Raw genomic sequence first — 21,224 nt, forward strand, 5'->3', positions numbered from 1 at the left:
ATGGAGATGGAGGGGGGAGAACTTAGCCCCCTGCCAAGCCTCGAATCTATAATGGCTTTTTGCCATTAACAGTCCACAACAGGCAACCGAGCTATTTTAGCACCTACGGCAGAGGCCATGGAGCCATCCTCAGCGCCCTGGGCCAACTTGCTCCAACCAAGCCATGGCTGCAGGAGGGGAAGAGAGAAACAGAGAGAGAAAAGGGAGAGGAAGAGGAGTGGAGAAGCAGATGGTCACTTCTCCTGTGTACCCGGACCGGAATCAAACCAAGGACTACCACATGCCAGCCAATGCTCTACTGCTGAGCCAACCGGCCAGGGCCTATAAATACATTTTTAAAAATTCCTATCACGGCCCTGGCCGGTTGGCTCAGCGGTGGAGTGTCAGCCTGGCATGCAGGGGTCCCGGGTTCGGTTCCTGGCCAGGGCACACAGGAGAGGTGCCAATTTGCTTCTCCACCCCTCCCCTTCTCCTTCCTCTCTGTCTCTCTCTTCCCCTCCCGTAGCGAGGCTCCACTGGAGCAAGGATGGCCCGGGCGCTGCGGATGGCTCTGTAGCCTCTGCCTCAGGCGCTAGAATAGCTCTGGACGCAACAGAGCGATGCCCCAGAGGGGCAAAACATCGCCCCCTGGTGGGCATGCCAGGTGGATCCCGGTCGGGTGCATGCGGGAGTCTGTCTGACTGCCTCCCTGTTTCCAGCTTCAGAAAAAAAGGAAAAAAAAGAAAAGAAAAAAAAATTCCTATCACCTAGTTAAGTCACAGCCACGTTTGTCGTGATGCTGGTGTAAACAAACTTATTACACTGCCAGTCATATAAAAGTACAGCACAGCCTGACCAGGCAGAGGCACAGTGAATGGAGCACCAGACTAGGATGCAGAGGACCCAGGTTCAAAACCCTGAGGTCGCTGGCTTGAATGTGGGCTCATCCAGCTTGAGCGTGGGCTCACCAGCTTGAGCGTGGGGTAGTTGGCTTGAGTGTGAGATCATAGACATGACCCCATGATCACTGACTTGAACCTAAAGGTCACTGGCTTGAAGCCCAAGGTTGCTGGCTTCAGCCCAAGGTTGCTGGTTTGAGCAAGGGGTCACTGGCTCAGCTTTAACCCCCCAGTCAAGGCACATATGAGAAAGCAGTTAATGAAGAACTAAGGTGCCAAAACAAAGAATTGATGCTTCTCATCTCCCTTCCTGTCTGTCTGTCCCTATCCATCACTCTGTCACACACAAAAAAATAAATACAGCACATACAATCATGTATAGTACTTAACACTTGATAATGATAATAAAGGACTTTGTTACTGGCTCATGTACAGAGCTCACAAAAAATCGGGATATTTTATAGCTTCATATTCATTTTGAAATATCCCCTAATTCTGCTCACAAAAATTAGGCAATATTTTATAGCTTCATATTCATTTTGAAATATCCTCTAATTTTTGTGAGCAGTATATTTACTATGCTATACTTTTATTGCTATTTTAGTGTATCCCTTGGGCCTATAAAAGAAAGTTTGCTATAAAACAGTATGTGGTATTACCCAAGCAGCAGCCTCATCTCATGTTGACTTTATCTCTTGATTGCACCATTTTCCCTTGTGCTTGATTTAATTTCACAGTGTTTTATAAATTTAGTGTATCATAAGCATACAGTGAAGGCTACATTAGTGTACACTCTAGGCCTTCACATTCACTCACCACTCACTGACACCTAGAGCAACTTTGTGTCTCGAAAGCTCCATTCATGGTAAGGTATATCATTTTTTATCTTTTATACCATATTTTCACTGTAGTCTTTCTATGTTTATATGCATAAATACTTACCATGTATTACAACTGACTACATTATTCAGTACAGTAATGTGTACAGGCTTGTAGCCTGGGAGGAACAGGCTATACCACATAGGCTATGTGTGTAGTAAGCTGTGCCATCTAGGTTTGTATTAAGTACATTCAGTGATATTGCTTAACAACACATTTCTCAGAATGTATCCCCTTTGTTAAGTGGCACATGACTGTGTCACGTTTTCTTTATCCATTCATCCTTCGGTAGATAGTTAGGTTGTTTCCATGTCTTGACGATTGTAAATAATGCTGTGATGAACACAGGGATACAGATATCTTTTCAAGTTAATGTTTTTCTTTCCTTCAGATAAATATGCAGAAGTGGGATTGCCAGATCACATGGTAGTTCCATTTTTAATTTCTTGAGGAACTTCCATACTGTTTTCCATAGCGGTTGTACCAGTCTGCATTCCCACCAACAGTGCACAAGACTTCCCTTTTCTCCACATCTTTGCCAATACTTATTCTTGTCGTTCTCATAATAGCCACTCTAACAAGGGTGAGGTGATACCTCATGGCTTTGATATGCATTTCCCTGATGATTAGTGATGTTTTCATGTACCTCCTGGCCATTTGTTTATCTTCTTTGGAAAATGTTACTCTCTTTTACCTTTTCTTGGAAAAGATGATTGGCCAGAGGCTTTCAAATCTGCTCTTGAGCAAGCTGTGTGGGTCACCAGGAAAAGTAATTTCAGTTACTGACACATCTCTGAGAAGCCTTGTGGTCTCTGCTGTCTGTCACAGTGTAAGAACTGCGGATATTCTAGTGGTCCCTCCATCTGAATTCTTCATGAATGTACCATAATGAAAGCACCTTGTTATGATTCTTCAGTCTCTTCTTGTGTTAGTTGGGATCTTCTGAGAAGCGCTTTCAAGATGTGTTAAGAAGTACAAGAGAGTTGTCTGACCTGTGGTGGCGCAGTGGATAAAGCAGCGCCCTGGAATGCTGAGGTCGCTAGTTCAAAACCCTGGGCTTGCCCAGTCAAGGCACGTACGAGAAGCAACTATGAGTTGATGCTTCCCACTCCTCTCACCCCACCTTTCTTTCTCTTCTCTCTCTAAAATCAATAAATAAAATCTTTAAAAAAAAGTACAAGATAGTTATTGAGAGTGGTACCTATGAAAGATAAAGGCGAGACGGGTAGAAAAGTAGGTGGGAAATGTCTTTAGACCATGATGTAGCTCTGATATCTGAGAAGGAGGGAGGATTAGGTAGCAAGAGCTTCAGACTACAGTGCAACTCTGGAGTCTCAGCCACTCCAAAGGGAGCTCCAAAGACTTCTGCTTTGTTCAGCCACTGGCTGGAGCTCCCTGGGGTGACCATGCATAAGCTTGAATACTGTAGCAATCCCTGAAATGGGACAGCTGGAACTTGTTGGCTGAGTATACTCTTCATAGCAGGATCTCTCTTAAAGGAGATCTCAGCAGCACATCTCCATGGTAACAACATTTTTTTGGTCACAACTCAGCTTCCTGAGGAGCCATGTCCGTTAGCTTTTGCTGTACACACAAGTCAGCCTAAAACACAGTAGCTTTTTAAAAATAAATATATATTTCTCTCGCATTTGAGAGTTAGCTCTGTTGACACTGATGATCTCAGCTAGATTTGTTCACATGACTAGGAGGCTGTCATCTAATCACCAGCTGGTCCTCAAATAATGTGGGTTCAAGGTGAATATCGCTTCATTGTAACACTGATGAGATGCCAGTAGGAACTTAACTCTTGTTTATGTCAATAAGCCAATAGTAAAGTTCATTTCATTACACGTCGTTTTGTTTAAAGTTGCAGAGCCTATGGACAACATTAAGGAGCACTTACTGTAGGCTGGCCTTCCAGTGTCTCCCCTCCTCCAGCAGGCCAGCTTGGACGGTCCTCCTCTCACAAGTCTCACAAGCACAAAAGAAAGCAAATAGAAACACACAAGGCCTCTTTCTTGCTGTCTCTCCCTGCTGGCCAGAGCAAGTCACAAGGTTGAGCCCAGTGTTAAAGGGCAGCCTGTGATCGGAGGACATGGCAAAGGACACGGATGTAGGGAAAGGTGAAGGATTGGGGCTGTCAGTGCAGGTCACAGAATCCAGGCTGATCCCAAAGGCTGTGGTTGTAGTAGTCTCTTTCTCAGTAAATAGTTGTGTCAAATGACTGCTTCTGGCGCCTGCACCTGGATATCAGAAGACAAAAGAAGGCAAGAAATATGAACATTCACAAATATCACAAGTAAACTCCTTTATAGATAGTTTTTTGCACTAGCCTACGTTCAATCAGGAGAGTATGTTTCAAGGATCAATTTGCCAACTTTAGATAAACAAATAGACTTTTTTCTTGACTAACTGATTATTCTAATTTTCCTAAAGCATTTATAATGAGATAGATTTGCTACTGCACAGATTCTGCCTTGGCAGGCCCATAAATAACTGAGGGCAATTTTATTATCTAGAACCATTTTTATTTTAGAATCATTTTAACCAACATGTTTATTCCAGTCTCTTGGGCCTCTAGAACTTAAGCTGTTTTATTTGCAATTTGGATCATAGTTAGGGATAAACATGTTTGGCAACATGTCTTAGTTTGGAAACACCAGTGAGGGTTACAAATTCCTGGTTGAATAGTGACATCTGGTTGTAAGCGATCCTATTAAGCTATTAACAAAATATGAGCACCTGGGGGAAGGACGGCCCCTCTCTGAGCTGTGGATCGTGTGTGTGAGAACAACAGTGCAGTTTCTACGGAGTTCAAAGAGCTGGTCTGAACTAAAATGGTGAGGTCTGGTTTACAATGACATTATATGTTATAAAGAGGAAGAAGGGCCTTACAATGCATCTCCCCAGTCACCAGCCACCACACTTGGATCTGATGACCAAGTTCTTCCCCAGCATAACATCAGAAAAAACCACACACTACAAACACACAGCACACTTAGAATCCCCTGGCATAGATCCTGAGAACTCTCTAACACCATCCGCTGATGGTGATCCCTGAACTCCTAAAGCCAATTGTAAAACAAAGGGCTAAATTTTGCTTTGCACCCACCCCTCCTTACCTTTTCCAAAGTAAACATGATAAATATGATGAAACCACGATGATAGCTAAAATTAAACAAGAAACACTGATATATAAGATAGTGGTCCACAAGCTACTGGTCCGCAAGCTAGTTTCCATCTCAGGTTCTGCAGAGAGAGAGAAGAGGTGAATGTTAAGAGGAAACCTACTGGTAGGGGCCAAGGTGACCACAGAACCACTGCTAAGATCTGTGTGATTACGTGTCATTTCCTTGTCAGAGATATAACCACCAATCCTCTGCCACGCATCTTGTCATGCCTATCACATACACCTCTGTCGGTCAAATAAGTTTGTAAATATGATGTATATGTTTGCTCGTTTATAGTTTGCATTGGGTGTGGGAGACTGGCTGTAAGCAGACAGGGTCCTTATAGCCTAAGGCTTAGTTTTAAGACTAATCCTTTTCCATCCTTTTAATACTAAGATATTTTCAAAACTAAGGTTTCCCCCACACCCTTGACTGTTGCATGATGTGGGGTGGTGCACTCTTATAAGGAATCCCATTTATGGCTAAAATAAGTGGCTTTATATCAGAGACTTCCTTATTTGTATATTGGCTTAAAGGCTTTAATTTCTACACTATAAAATATGGTAGACCGGGGGCTCTGTCTCTTGGTTCCTGCTATCAGCATTGCAGAGGAGAGGCAACCAAGATGGCAGAGTGCTGAAGGAGAAGCCAGTTTGTGCAGAGAGAAGGAGATGGGGAACAGAGGTGAATAAGGCTGGTTAGGTAGAAACCTTTGATTCTAGGAAAACTCAGATGAGTCAGTGGCTTTGGGAGCCCTGAATGGAAAGGCAAGTGTTTTTCCACTGTGTGTAATTCTCACCCACTGGGTGCAAGCTAGGATTAAAGGTAATGCCCCACCAGTTATAGCTCCATTGTTTCATTACCATCTGTCTGAATCAAATGTGAACCTGCACAGGCCAGGCGGCTGTGATGGTGATCATGGCTACTGGCTTTACAACCTCCATACATGAAATAATGGCTATAGCAATTGTCAGAAATTCATGCAATAACAAACACCACATAACACATATATATGTCATGCATGTGTTAAAGCTTCCACACTGCTACACCATCTTACATCATTATACACTGCTATATATTGAATGCCTGTGCCCCCCAAGAGTTCCTATGTTGAAATCCTAATACCTGATGTGATGGCATTAAGAAGTGGGGCTTCTGGGAGGTCATTAGGTTGTGAGGGTAGAACCCTCATGAATGAGATTAGTGCCCTTATAAAAGAAGTCCTAGAGAGATCCCTTACCCACTCCACCGTGTGAGGATACACAAGACATCTGTGACCCCGAAGAAAGCCCTCACCCAACCTTGCTGGCGCACTGATCTGACACCCAGCCTCCAAAACTGTGAGAAATAAAGCTATTGTTTTTATGCCACCCAGCCTGTGGCAATTTGTTATAACAAGCCCAAACAGACTAAGGCATACACAAATCACCAAGACAAACCTCATATCATACAAGCAAAGCATATTTCCATTCCATACTCCCCACGCCCCGCACATGCCCTGCACACATCCCTGCACACAGCACACCCACACATCCCTGGCCCTTGCTTACAAAAACAATTCCTCTCTCCCTCCAGGACCACCCCAGGCCCCATGTGGCACACTCAGTCAGCCCCTGCCTTCCTAACCCTTCCCAGCTCCAGGCAGATACATCTGACCAGCAGGGTCATCCCCACCTACGCCCAAAAACAGGACCACAGAAGCCAGGATATGAGTTCAATTAACCCTACCCCAGCTGCAGGAAGGGTTCTGTGGGGAGCTGTATTGCCTTAAGCTAAGGCTCTAGTGTGCCTGGGGAAAGCCCTTGGCATCTGCAGGACTCCGACTCCTTACGATGGCCTCCCCATCTTGAACACGGAACCATCTCTTCAACTTCCACCAGCCAACAACAGTTTGCAGTGGACCTGGAGCCAGACCAGTAGAATTGCTGGCAGGGCTGGGTCTCTGGCCCCTGATAGACCCTTATCATCAGCGGACATGGACAGGCTCCTATCTCCTTTCTCCTGCTAGCTAGCAAGCTTCCACTCCAGGTCGTATAGACCACCCAGACCACTTAAGCTGCCATAGACTAACAGCAGCCTGGAGGACGATTGTCATCTCTCCACTTATTAAAGCATCTGTCCTGTCTTGGAGACCTCGGCCAGACTACTGACTGTAGGGCTGAGCGAGGCCAAACTAAGATTTCTCTCCTTCCCCATTGGCTCCTATCTTGGCTTAGACTAACTGCAAAACTGAGTTTTATGTTATACTCCCTCAAGGTGAAAAGTAGGGGAAACATCTAGAAGGATGCTTACCTTTCCCAGGCAGGGTGATATTCAGCGTCATCAAGGTGGACAAGGATATATGCCTTATCATACACTGGTAGGTCACATTGTGTTCCACGGAGTGGTTCATCCTCAAATGGCTAGTGATATTAAATGTACCGTCTTCATTCTTGATGGCTGGATCAGTGGTGATGCCCTCAGAAAATTCCAGGCAATGGGGATCCTCCTGGGTCCATTGACACCATGTTATGTTAATGTCCTTTGGGTGGAACCCACTTAACTTACACAAAATATATTTATCTTCATTATCTTTTGCCATGACTTTCTTCTGAGTCAAGCTGCCAACTGGATTAGCTGCCAGGGGAGAGAAGTCATGCTTTGAGGGTAGATTGGGACTAGTTTATTATCAGTTCAGTGTCTGACCCATAGCAAGCCTTCAGGGAGGGTGAGTGAAGAGAATGCGATTCTGTTTAGGCTAACTATTCTGGGTATGTTGATCTCAGTACGAGCAAGGTGCTGATGTGCCATGACCCCAACTGCTCTATATTTTGTAAAGTAGAGTTGCTTAAGCTACTTTGTGTCATTGACACCTTTGAGAATCTGATAAAAGCTACCGAACACTTTTGTGGTACAGACTGCTAATTGCTGCCCATTCCATTCTTCAATGACACATCCAAGTTAAAGCTACATCTCCGAACCTCCCCTGCAGCCAGTGTTGCCATGTGAACTCAGGGTTTTTGTAGCCCAGAATCAGAAGTAGAAAGAGCAACCTCAAAGAAGTATCCTTAAAAAGCAAGGGTATCTCCCACAACAAGTGCTGGTAAGGGCGTGGAGAAAAGGGAACCCTCCTGCACTGCTGGTGGGAATGCAGGCTGGTGCAGCCACTGTGGAAAACAGTATGGAGATTCCTCAAAAAATTAATAATGGAACTGCCTTTTGACCCAGCTATCCCACTTTTAGGAATATATCCTAAGAATTCCAAAACACTGACTCAAAAGAAGATATGCACCCCCCTGTTTACTGCAGTGTTGTTTACAATAGCTAAGATCTAGAAACAGCCCAAGTGTCTGTCAGTGAATGAGTAGATAAAAAAGCTGTGGCGCATATACACAATGGAATACTACACTGCCATGAAAAAGAAGGAAATCTTACCTTTTGTGATGGCATGGATGAACCTGGAGACAATTATGCTAAATGAAATAAGCCAGGCAGAGAAAGATAAATATCATATGATCTCCCTTATATGTAGAATCTAATGAACACAATAAGCTGAGAAACAAGATAGAGACAGAGGCAGGGTCACAAGGAACAGAAGGACAGCTGTCAGAGGGAAGGGGGATGAAGGAAAAGGATCAAAGAAAGTGAAGGGATTAACCAAAATTATATAAACGTAACACATAGAGAAAACAGGGCAGCAAGTCCCAGAGGGAGGGAGGGGAAGGGGAGCAAAGGGGTGAAATCGGAATGGAAGGAAACTTTGCATGGGGCATGGGGGGCACGAAGTAGGGGGTTGAGAGTGTTATATTGAGTGGGACACTTGAAACCATGTTAACATAATAAATTAAAAATAAAAACAGAAAAGAGCAAGGATATCTTAAAGAAAAAGACTATGCCATTCTCTCCCTTTCTCCTTCTACCCCTTCTTCCTTTCTGCAGAATGGCTGTAATACCACATGATGGTGTGAGATGGAGAAGTCACTTCCAAACACAAGGTGGAAGCTACATGTCAAGGATGGCGAAGTAGCAACATAAAAGGACCCTGGGTCCCGGATGATCACAGAACTACCCTGCCTGCCCTGGGGTGGCTACATTTTTGTGAACGTAAAACAAACTACCTTTTTAAAAGCCCCTGTGGGCTTCTGGTTTCCCCTGACATGGAAAGACCTTGGAAGTCATCACTCCTATCCTCATGATAAGAAAGAAAGCTAAACTGGAGAAACTGCAAATCAACAACTTTTCTTAGATCCATCAGAGATTTGGGGTGACAGGGGAAACCGCCACCCTGAAAACTAGAGAAATAGGCAGATTGCGAGAACCACTGCCAAGATCATGTTACCTCAGGCAGAAGGTGCTAGAGTCATAACTTGGACAAACTGCTAAGGATGAGGGTGGACTAGCGGGAGGGTAAGAACTCCTGTGGGCCAGTCTTAGGAGGTTTCCACGGGTTTTAGCTCCAGGAACCCCACCAGGTTCTCGCAGTTGCAAGAAAAATCCCCTCCTGTTCTGGGGACGAGAAAGAGGAAAAGTAGCCATTTAAAAACATACCCAGTACATTCTCCATAACAAAGAATGCTCTCAAGGGAGAAGACTTTGCCACAGCCCTGGCTGACCTGAAAGAAGATGATTAGCCCTCCAGCTCTCTATAACCTCCCTGTCTCACCTAGGGACACTTCTGAAGGTCATAGCCTACGGGCTCAGGCCACTCAAAGAATGAGATTTAATCATAAAATGACAGACTGTTTCCCCTCCACACTACTTTTCCTTCACATGAATAGGGCTCCAGTGTAAAAATAAGTATATTATATATAGTATATATTGCATATAGATTACAACTGAGAGAGTTGCAAGACACAAACTCTATTTAAGGAGTTTATAAGGAAACTAAAGAAAACAGGGAAGGGGGGAAAATGAAAATAGAGGAAACTGAAATCTCTGACACCTACAGCTATGGCATTAGCATTAAACACAGCCCAATTCCTACTCAAATTTAAATAGAATTTCACACTAAAAGCCTGTTTACTTCAATTCCTATTACCCAATACATAATATCAGGTTTTCAACAAAAAATTACAAGGCATACTGAAAAGTGTGAAAAGACAAAGCAAGCATCAGAACCAGACTCAGGGATGACAAAGATTTTGGAATAATCCAATAGAGAATTTAAAATAACTATAATTAAAATTTTAGAAGTACTAATGGAAAAAAGCAGAAAGCAGACAACATGGAAGAACAGATGGATAATGTGAGCAGAGACAAACACTCCCTAAGAATCAAAAGAAAATACTAGAAACCAAAAACACTATAAAAGAAATGAAGAATGCCTTTGACAGACTCTTCAGTAGATTTAACATTGCCAAGGAAAGAATCAGCTAACTTAAATATGTCCATAAAAACTTCCCAAACTGAAATGCAAAGAGCAAAAAGAATTGGGGGAACCCAGGAGGAAAAAAAATGTCCAAAACTGTGGATAATTACGAAATGTATAATGTACACGTAATAAGAATACCAGAAGAAGTAAAGAGAAAGTAGCAGAAGAAATATTTTGTGAAATAATGGCTGAGAATTTTCCAAAATGAATGATAGACACTGAAGCACAGATCCAGGAAACTTAGAGAACACCAAGTAGGAAAACACCACATCCTATTCAAAATGAATAAAAAAAAATTTTTTTTGTCAAAAGAAATCCAGAAGAGGCCCTGGCCTGTTGGCTCAGTGGTAGAACATTGGCTCAGCATGTGGAAGTCCCAAGTTTGATTCCCAGTCAGGGTACACAGGAGAAGCGACCATCTGCTTCTCCCCCCATCTCTCTCTCTCTCTCTCTCTCTCTCTCTCTCTCTCTTCCTCTCCCCCGTAGGCATGGCTCGAATGGTTTAAGCAAAGTTGGCTCCATGGCCTAAAATACCTTGGTTGCTGAGCAATAAAGCAGTGGCCCAGACAGGCAGAGCATCGGGGAGGTAGGGGGCTTGCCCAGTGGATTCCAGTTGGGGCGCATGCAGGAGTCTGTCCCTGCCTCTCACTTAATAAAAAAAAAGAAAAGAAAAGAAATAAACCAGAAGAAAAAATAACTTACTCATAGAGGAACAAGGATAAGAATGACATTGGACTTCTTAAATGCAAGCAAGAAGAGAGGGACGTGAAATATTTTAAGTATTGAAAGAAAACAGCCCACCAATCTAGAATCCTATATCCAGAAAAATTATCCTTCAAAAGTGAAGTATAAATACTTTCTCTCATAAACAAAAACTGAGGGAATTTGTCGCCAACAGACTTGCCTTACAAAAGGTTAAAAGAAGTTTTTCAGAGAGAAGAAAATGATACAGTTCAGAAACTATTGATAGAATCTACTTAAAGAAAGGAGTGTCAGAGAAGGAATAAATGAAGTTAAAATAAAACCTTTTCTTATGCTTAATCAATCTCATAGATAATTCAAAATAATAATAGCAACAATGTATTGGGTAGTTATAGCTTATGGATATTGAAATGAATGACAGTAATGTTATAAGAGACAGGAGGGGAGAATTGAGATACTGTTATAAAGTATCTGCACTACTGACAATGAAGCAGTTCGGTATAACTGCAAAGCAGATTTAAATTAGTTGTAAAAGTACAACTAATTGCAAACTCTAGGCAATCACTAAAAAATTTTTAAGAAGTATAATTGATATACAAAAAGAGGAGTAAAAACGGAACCATATAAAATGTTCAATTAAAACCAGGTAAGGCATAAAAAGGGGACGAACAAGTGCACTGAATAGAAAACAGACACAAATGTGTGATACTTACTAATGCAAATATATAAGCATATAAGCAATCCCTTTAAATGAATGGTCTAAGTACCTCAACTAAGAGACACAGACTGTCAGAGTGGATTAAAAAGACTCAAATATGTGTTTCTACAAGAAACCCACTTTATATAGAGTAGATAAATGGTGATGGAAGGAGACTTGACTTGGGGTGGTGAACATACAATACAACATACAGATGATGTATTGTGGAACTGTCCACCTGAAACCTATATAATTTTATTAACTAATGTCACCCCAATAAATTCAATAAAAAAGAAATCCACTTTAAATATGAAGACCCACATAGATTAAAAGTAAAGGAATTAAAAAAGATACACCATACTAACATTAGTCCAAAGAAAACTGGAGTAGCTCTATGAATTTCAAAGTAACCTTCAGAACAAGAAAAACTATCAGAAATATTAGGTAAAAACTAGGGATAGCTGAATAAACTGTGGAATTTAATTAATAAAAATGTATCAGTGTTGGTCTATTAATTATAACAAATATACCTACTAATGCAAGATGTTAACAACAGGGAGAGTGGTGTGCAGAGGCAGGAGTCATATGGGAACTCTGTATTACCTCTGCAATTTTTCTATAACTAAACTGTTCTAAAAAACAATGTCTATTAATTTTTTAAAATCTTTTATTTTAGGTTTTCTGTGATCTTCAGAGGAAATGAATCCTAATATACACTCCCATCCCCAAATTAATATGTACAAAACATTCAAAGACTTAAGTACAATTTTGGAGGGTCCATAGACACTGCCACCCTATTATAGGCTGAACTGTGGCCGCCATCCCCAAATTCCTATGTTGAAGTCCTAACTCCAGTCCCCAGACTGTGACTGTGTTTGGAGATGTGGTCTTTATTGAGGTTGGTAAGTTAAAACAAGGTCATTAGGTTGGGCCCTGTTCTGAATCATGTCTTTATAAAAAGAGGAGATTAGGACACACATACATGAACAGGGGGAGGCCCATGTGAAGACACACGGAGATGACAGTCATCTACAAGCCAAGCAGAGAGGTCACAGAAGAAAGCAACCCTGCTGACACCTTGATCTCAGACTTCTAAACTCCAGAATTGTGAGGAAATAAATCTCTTATTTAGGCCTCTCAGTCCGTGGTATTTTGTTATGGTAAGTCTAAGCAAACTAATACCACCCCCACCCCAAGCTCATCCACATAGTATTATCAGACCTATTTATAATAGAGGAAAGTGGAACTCAGTTGGTGTTTAGGGGGTATTGTTGTTGTTAAAAGTTGATCAAGCACCTAACACAACAGCACTAAACTGGGTATTTTCATACATTACCTTATATAATCCTCAGAACACTAAGAGGCACGTATGATTTATCACCCCAGTTTGTACATGGGAAAATTTCAGGTCTAAAATGTCAAATGACTAGCCCAGTCACCCAGTTTGGATTCAGATCTGCGAAGCCAGAGCATAGCATCTCCCCCCTTTCCCAGCTACCTTTCAGACACACCTCTTCAGTGAACACTGACGGTCCACACTCCAGGTGAATTACATAATAATTACTATGGCTAGCTTTTACCGAGCACTTCTAATGGGCCAAGCACTATGCTAAGCATTTTAGCTGCATTTTTCTTAGATTATTCCCTAATCAATCCTCTTAGGTAAGTACTATAACATTTGTTTGAGCAAAGGACTTTGAGGTTCAGCATGATTACTAACTTGCCCTAAGTTGGCCAGAGATGTTCATGGAAGCCCAGGACTCAAATCCATGTCTACCTGACTCCTAGGCCCACGCCCCAAACCTCTGCCCCCCTCAGCCCATCCACATCCCCAACACCCCAAGCCCCATTACCATGGGAACTACAGGACACTGCCATCAAGTGGACACTCACCCACAACTATCACAATGACTGTTCCCTGGGCCTTCTCAGGGGTGATCACCACCTCACATCGGTACTCTCCTGCATCCTCCAGCTGGACTCTAGGCAGCTGCAGTGAAGCATCCCCCATCTTCAGCCTCAATAGAGACACGTTGGCTCCTGCTCGGAATGCCTCTTGATATTTTCCAATTGACTCAAACACCTTGTCCTCTGTTTCATTCACCTGATGCTTCCGAAACCAGGAATTACCCATAATGTCGATGTTCAGATGTTGGGAACCAAGGACCTTGCAGAAGATGGTGGCATTGTCATTCAGAGATACAGTCTGATTCTTCCCCGCCATCTCCACTGTAAAGAAATCTGTAGCAATAAGAAAACTCAGTTATGATAAAAACTTGAATGAGGGGTGGGATGAACATACAATATGGTGTACAGAGATGTGTTGTGGAATTGGACACCTGTGGCCGTGGCCGGTTGGCTCAGCAGTAGAGCGTCAGCCCAGCGTGTAGAAGTCCCAGGTTTGATTCCCAGTCAGGGCACACAGGAGAAGTGACCATCTGTTTCTCTACTCCTACCCCTCCCCTATCTCTTCCTCTCTCTCCTACCTTCCCCATAGCCATGGTTTGAATGGTTTGAGCAATTTGGCCCTGTGTGCTGAGGATGGCTCCATGGCCTTGCCTCAGGCACTGAAATAGCTCAGTTGCTGAGCAATGGAGCAGAGGTCCCAGATAGGCAGAGTATCACCCTGTAGGGGGAGCTGGGGGGATTCCTGTTGGGGGTGCATGTGGGAGTCTGTCTCTGCCTCCCTGCCTCCCACTTCTCACTTAATAATAATAAAAAACATAATTGAGCACCTGAAACCTGTATAATTATGTTATCCAGTGTCACCCCAATAAATTCAATTTAAAAAAAAGAAAACTGAGTTATGAGAGAACCTTGGGAAAAAATAAAGGCCTTGTAACCTCAAATACTACCACGTAATTAAAAATAAATTCCTTTTTGGGGGTGGTGGTCTTATGCACAGAGGCTCTTACTTAGTTCATGGCTCCTCATTAATCCATATAAGACTCTCTTTTTTCTTCTTTTTTCAAGATTGTTTTGGCTATTCTGAGTCTCTTGCAATTTCATAGAAAATTTCAAATCAGTTCATTAATTTCTCCAAAGAAGTCAGCTGAGATTCTAATAGGAATTGAACTGAATGTGTTGTTCAATTTGGGGAGTACTGCCATCTTAACAATGCTGTATTCCAATCTGTGAGTGTGTTTTTGGGATGTACTATGGACTGAATGTGTCCCTCCAAAATTCGTAATCCTCAGTACGATGGTAGGTGGAGGTGGAACCTTTGGGGGGTAATTAGATCATGAGGGTAGAATCCTAATGAATGAGATTAGTGCCCTTATAAAAGCCAGGGAAGGGATGAAGGATATGGTATCTCTCTCTGCACTCGGGGATATAATAAGAAGGTATTCATCTATGAGCCAGGAAAACAAATCAGTCGACACCTTGGTCCTGGACTTGCCATCCTCAAGAACTATGAGAAATAAATTTCTGTTGTTTAAGCCAGTCATCTAAAGCAGTGTTTTTCAACCAGTGTGCCACGGCACACTAGTGTGCCGTGAGACATGGTCAGGTGTGAGTATAAATACATCTAGAAACTATATTATTAACTATATGTATAATATATACTGTGTTAGAGTGTCATTTTGTGTCATTTTGGTAGGTGGTGTGCCCCAGGATTTTGTAAATATAAAAAATGTGCCGCGGCTCAAAAAAGGTTGAAAATCATTGATCTAAAGTATTGGCCATGGCAATCTGAGAAGACTTAAGACGTTTTTCATATCACTTACTTAAATCTTCTTAAATTTCTTTCAACAATAGTTTTATAGTTTTCAGAGTATAAGTTTTTGTGCTTCTCTTTTTAAATTTATTCCTGGCCCTGGCTGGTTGGCCCAGCAGTTGAGCGTTGGCCCGGCGTGTGGAAGTCCCCGGTTTGATTTCTGGTCAGGGCACACAAGAGAAGTGACCATCTGCTTCTCCACCCCTCCCTCACTCTCTCTCTTCCACTCCTGAAGCTCAAATGGTTGCAGCAAAGTTGGCCCTGGGCGCAGAGGATGGCTCCATGGCCTCACCTCAGGCACTACAATAGCTCAGTTGCCAAGCAACAGACCAGTGGCCCAGACAGGAAGAACACCACTGGTAAGGGGGCTTGCCAGGTCTGATCCTGGTCAGGGCATATGTGAGAGTCTGTCTCTGCCTCCCCTCCTCTCACTTAATAATAAAATTTTTAAAATTCATTCCTAAGTATTTTATTCTGTTTGATAGCACTGTAAATAAAATACTCTTAATTTTATTTTCAAATTTCTCATTGAAATTTTATAGAAATAATATTTACTCTTTTTTATTTCCATTTCTTTCCCCCATCAGGCAACCAATCTAAGATGTTTAATATCTACATTTTTGTTCTCTTTAAAACTGTCTTGTTTTGTTTTTTAAACTTACAGAAATGGGCCTGACCAGGCGGTGGTGCAGTGGATAGAGCGTCGGACTGGGATGTGGAAGGACCCAGGTTCGAGACCCCAGGATAGCCAGCTTGAGCATGGGCTCATCTGGTTTGAGCAAAAAAGCTCACCAGCTTGGACCCAAGGTCACTGGCTCGAGCGGGGGGTTACTCAGTCTGCTGAAGGCCCGCGGTCAAGGCACACATGAGAAAGCAATCAATGAACAACTATGGTGTCGCAACGAAAAACTAATGATTGATGCTTCTCATCTCTCTCCGTTCCTGTCTATCCCTCTATCTGACTCTCTCTCTGTCCCTGTAAAAAAAAAAAAAAAATTAAGTAAACTTACAGGAATGGTATTGAGTTGTATGTCGCTGTTCCTCCTCTTGGCGCTATGCTTCCCATTTCGGTCCATCCTGCTATGTGTGCAGCTAGTCCTTTGCATTAAGTTGCTTCCGGTTCTCCATGGCAAACATACACCTCTGGCTAATCTACAGCCCCACTGGTGGACACCCAGATGGTCTCCCAGAGTCCCACATCGCCCGGACTATTTGGGCCAGTCTAATAAATGTCAAGTGATATCTTGTTATTATTTTAATTTCTATTCTCTAGTTAGTAATGAGTTAAAACATCTCTTCATATGCTTTTCAGGTTTTTGGTTTTCTGTCAATAATTAAGCAGAAACATGTTCAACAGTATCCCCAGAAAAAGTGAAAAGACTCCTTCGCTGCAATCGGACTCTGAGCTGCCTACAAACTCCTAATTGTTGTTTCAGATTCTTTCAGGTCAGTGCCAGGGCCTTCCTCACTGCCCACAGAACACTGGAATGGGTGAGAAGGAATGGGCATGGAAAGAGAAGAGGTCTGCGTGTCTGATCTCAGCATTTGGTTAGGCTAGAAAAGAAGGAAGCTGTCCAGAATTCCCACAGGACAGGAAAAGGAGGGGACATCTCAACATGGAAAACTATACAGTGGAAACGAAGGAATGAGAATCAAAGAATACAAAGAGACCGTACATGCTATGCATTTGAGCAATGAGATGAAAAGAGAATTTGATGAGATGGCTAGGGTAGAGGATGAGGTAAAGAAAACCTGAAAGAAATGGGGGGGGGGGGGTGTATGTGGATGGAAAAATGTTTACAGGACCCTTTCTATTCCAGGGGCCCAATGGGACTCAGGGATGGCTGTAGGGCCCTACAAAGGGACTAGGAAGACACACCTTCCTAGTAGTAGTGTAGTGCCCATGGCAGGCCTTTGCCAGGCTAATTGGGTTTTGGGTTTTTTTTTGGATTTTAAACAATTTTTATTTATTGATTTCAGAGAGAGAGAGAGAGAGAGAGAGAGAGAGAGAGAGACAGGAACACTGAGCTGCTCCTGTATGTGCCCTGACCAGGGATTGAACCGGCAACCTTTGTGCTTCCAGATGATGCTCTAATCAACCAAGCCATTCAGCCAGGGCTACCTCGGGATTTTAAACCTGAGTCCTCAGGTGACTGCACTACCACCTGGTCAGGCTTAAACCATTTACTCTTAAGTGGTCTTGGTTAGGTAAGATAGACTGACTGCTTCCCCATTTAACTATTTGTCTCATTTTCCCCATTCCACTTATCCTGGCTTACTGACTTGTCTCAGTAGGAGTTTTGAAACCTGGCCAGAGGTTCAATTTGGTGCTGGAGTCTGGGGGGAATTGGAGTTCCGGGAAGGCCTGAGGCAGAAAAAGGTGAGGGCAGCTTCCTTCTATTGACCCCACTATGAAGTTGAAACCTTAGGAGAACAGGGACTGTGTGTTGTTTTTCCTTTTCCTCCTTCAGGTATCTGGGCACCTGGGACCCACTAGTAGAGCCCCTAGGGCAGGGATCTGGAAGTGGCTGAGGCAGCCTGCTGAGTGGGAGCTCCCTCATTCCATCAGACTATTCAGAGGTTTCTTTCAGAAGGACCTGCTGCGGGAGTACCAGAGCTGTTTTCAAAGTCCTACCACCAATCTCCAATCTCCCAAACTAGCTTTTGCAAGAGACGGCTAAACCAGATCTGGCCACCAGGGGGCAAAAAAGCCGTCTAAGGGCCATTCCCCTTTCAATTCCCCACCTACACACACCTGAGGGCCCAGATGGGCAGTGCCTCACCTGTTTCTAGAGCCCAGTAGCTCTGTTAACCCTTTCCTGACTAGTCTGAGGTACATCTCTCTGCCAGTCATAGCATAATTAAAGGGCAAATCTGATGGTAGACGCATGTTGCAGAGAAGAGGGGCTAGGGTGGAGGTGAAGTTTCCAATTACAGTGGCCCTTGTCCTAGCTGGGGCTGGGGGATGCTAGCATTACCTGCTACTGTTGGGCAGCTACCCACCCACACAAAAGTGAAGGAGGCCGCTGGAGGCAGGAGAGGCAGGGTTTACTAGCACCGGGCCTCCCAGGCAGGATATTGAGAATGCTGAGGCAGCCACAGAACCCACACTTGCAGGTTCCCCTTTGCCTTCTATCTTTTAGGACCCTTTGTAACAAACAGTAATTCGGGTGGAGGTGGGAGGGTGGCTAAAGAGTGGAGGGAGAGACACAGAGGACTAGGAGGCTGCGGAGGGCGGACAGTTATGATTTGGCAAGAGGAAAGAGTGGATTACGCAGCTCTCGGGTGTTGGGTTTTGTGTCGCTGTTCGAGAACGAGGCAACCTTCCAGGGCTCTGAGCAGCCCAAATTCCGATTCCGTTCCGGGCTACAATGTGTTAAACTGTGGGTGGGCGTAGGGTCGGGAGTCCCTCCTCCTAGCGTCACCGCCTCTTAGTACACCGGGCTGGCACTTAAGGAGTTAAGTCTGCCCGAAAACGGCAAGACTGGAGCCGGAGAGAAGGAAGTAGAAGGGGAGAAGGTAGTGAAGAAGGCGGGTGAAACTTGCTGCAGGGAGACAACACCAGGCACCTCCTCCCCAGGGACCTGGCCCCTGGGTCCCCAGCCCCAAAAGAGGTCCCGCCTTCCCTGGGGTCGTGCTCTCTTCCCCGCCTTTCCCCCACCCTTAAGCTTTGTGTCCCTTGGAGGGTGGGCTGCAGGATTTCCAGCCAGGCTTTGGCTGCCTGCTCAGTTTTTCCAAACCTCCAGTCAGTTTAAGAGTCCCTCCCTACTGCCCCTGCGGCCCCCTCTCCCAGCCTCCCCTTTCCTGCTCAAGCACCTTTTCCAAACTTCTTTCCCCTGCCGACGCTGTCCCCTGCACGCCCCCTGTCCGCATCTCTATTGGCTCTCAAGTTCAGGTTGGAGGGGCTAAGTGGGTCTCACAATCCTGGAGAGCTGCCGGTAAAACCATACTCTACAGGCCGACCCTGAGACCTGCTGTGTCCCAGCCCTACTTCCAGCCAGGCGCCTGCCCTGTCCCAGGACACGGCCCCATGGCCACCAGGAGAGGTGGCCTAGGAGTCTCCCGCCCCAGGATGGAGGCGGTGCAGTCGGCGCCAGTAGAGCTGTTCAGTAGGCTCTGTACAACTGGGGCCGGGCCCTGGACAGGCTTCGAGGAAGAGCGAAGTGTTCTGAGCATGGGGCATAGTTTTGTCCAGAAGGTCTATTACAGAATAATAATAATCACATCTATCAGGCAGTCAGGGCGCTGGAGTGAGTGGGGAAGCCAGAATGCCTGGAAGGTCCTCCTCCAGGCCCAGGAAGTTGTCTCCTTCAAGATAGGACGGTGGGTGCATCCTAGAACCAAACGTTGTGGGGGTCGAGGGCCGCCAGGCTAATTGTTTTAATTGTCACTCTCATTATCCAACTGCAGCCCTCTCTGTTTCAGGAGCAGATTTTCATCCGTGGCATGGAATAATGTTTACGGTGCATTGGAAAATTAAAAAGAAAACAGTTTGCAGAACCATAAAAAAAAGTGAAAAGAGAATATTTGAATATCACCACTCACTCTCAGTAAAGACTTTAGTAAAAGTCCAGATGCCTCATTGATACGCAGATGGAATATTTTTATTTCAAACCCCCCTCCCCTCATTTTTCTTCTCGGTTCCAGTGTCTAGGATTATGCAAGAGAGGCGCTAAAATGCAGAACACTCAACCTAAAGGAGGCAGTCTCTGGCTCCCACAAGTGCTAAGGGCATCCAGTATGAAACTGTTGAATCAATGAATCCAATTTCACAACGGAGAGCTGAGCAGGGATAGTACAGCCCCAGGTGGCTACAGACTTCCGGTGGAACCCCGGAAGGATCTGACCAGAAAGGCGCTGCCTAGTGCCAACCACCGCTCTAACTTCCCCACCCCCAACCTTCCCCTCCAACCTCCCACCATCCTCCCAACCACCGCGGTCCTACCTGCGGTGAGGAGCGAGCTGCACAAAACCAGAACCAGAAGCCACGAAAAGCCGCACGAAACTGTAGCGGCCAGAATGGCGGCTGCCGAATCCACACGCATGCCTGGTTTGGGCCTCTAAGTCCACTGGGTCCACAACGCCAAGTTTCTTATCGCAAGTTTCTTTCTACGAAGTGAAGCTCCGATCTTAATACGCAAGAAATCCTCTTCGGTGTGGTTATGTGATTGGTACCAGAGTGTCCCTATTTGCAGCTTCTAAATCTTCCTGCCTTTTCTACAACTCGGTTTATTCCGGAAAGGCGACCCACTCCAGAGTAGCATCCGCGTTCGTGGGCATTTGGTCATGCGCTATACTTTACTTATTGGGCACCTGTAGTATGTCAATGCTCCTCCCAGTTTGATTGGTCCTCACAGCTCCCGGCTCTGGAGGTTCCAATGAGGTGTCTGCAAGGTGACCTAGAGTGCGGGCGCGTGACCCGCGGCTCCTTACTGTTAGTTACTGTGCGAGGATTGGATCTGGAGTGGGTGTGCCTCAGTCTGGCTGGTTGTGTCTCTTGACTTCATACAAAAAAGACAGCACAACCAAAGTACAGGTTTTGGAATAGGTTTATTTAAGCTGGGGAGGGACAGTGAAACAAAGGAAGGTTAGGGTTAAAGAAGTAATACAGGAGGAGGAGAGCCTGGGTAGAGTCAGGGGTCTGCTTTAGCTTTCTATCAATAGAAGCGCCAGGCTGCTGTCAGCTTACTGGAAAGTCTGGAGGGGCGGGAGGGGGGGGGGGCGTTGAGACAGGTTCAGGGGTTAGCCAGGAGAAGTTGCTTGCTGTTCCCCTGGTTGCAAGTGTCCGTGGCGACCCTTAATTTAGGAGAAAGTAAAAAGTTCATGCCTG

At 44.5% G+C, this 21,224-nt stretch overlaps 1 protein-coding gene across 1 annotated transcript; it reads right to left on the minus strand.

Annotated features, from left to right (window-relative positions):
• Window positions 1–560: 560 nt before the first annotated feature.
• On the minus strand, window positions 561–20,719 carry NCR3LG1 (natural killer cell cytotoxicity receptor 3 ligand 1). The gene is made up of 5 exons (XM_066365139.1): window positions 20,340–20,719; window positions 13,570–13,917; window positions 7,220–7,543; window positions 4,880–5,006; window positions 561–4,000 (listed from the first exon to the last, which is right to left on the minus strand). The coding sequence occupies exons 1-5, from the start codon at window positions 20,437–20,439 to the stop codon at window positions 3,958–3,960; spliced, it is 942 nt and encodes a 313-aa protein (XP_066221236.1). The 5' UTR covers window positions 20,440–20,719; the 3' UTR covers window positions 561–3,957.
• Between the last annotated feature and the right edge of the window lie 505 nt (window positions 20,720–21,224).

The sequence above is a fragment of the Saccopteryx leptura genome, chromosome 1, assembly GCF_036850995.1.
Source record: "Saccopteryx leptura isolate mSacLep1 chromosome 1, mSacLep1_pri_phased_curated, whole genome shotgun sequence".
NCBI classification, from domain to species: domain Eukaryota; kingdom Metazoa; phylum Chordata; class Mammalia; order Chiroptera; family Emballonuridae; genus Saccopteryx; species Saccopteryx leptura.

What these genes read in the sequence shown, in the direction of transcription:
- NCR3LG1 (XM_066365139.1), bottom strand. Translation starts at nt 20,439, where the DNA reads ATGCGTGTGGATTCGGCAGCCGCCATTCTGGCCGCTACAGTTTCGTGC. An exon ending in TATCACCCTGCCTGGGAAAG is followed by an intron (nt 5,007 to 7,219) that starts GTAAGCATCCTT and finishes CTCTCTCTGCAG; the next exon opens with AACCTGAGATGGAAACTAGC. An exon ending in TCATGTTTACTTTGGAAAAG is followed by an intron (nt 4,001 to 4,879) that starts GTAAGGAGGGGT and finishes TCTGATATCCAG; the next exon opens with GTGCAGGCGCCAGAAGCAGT.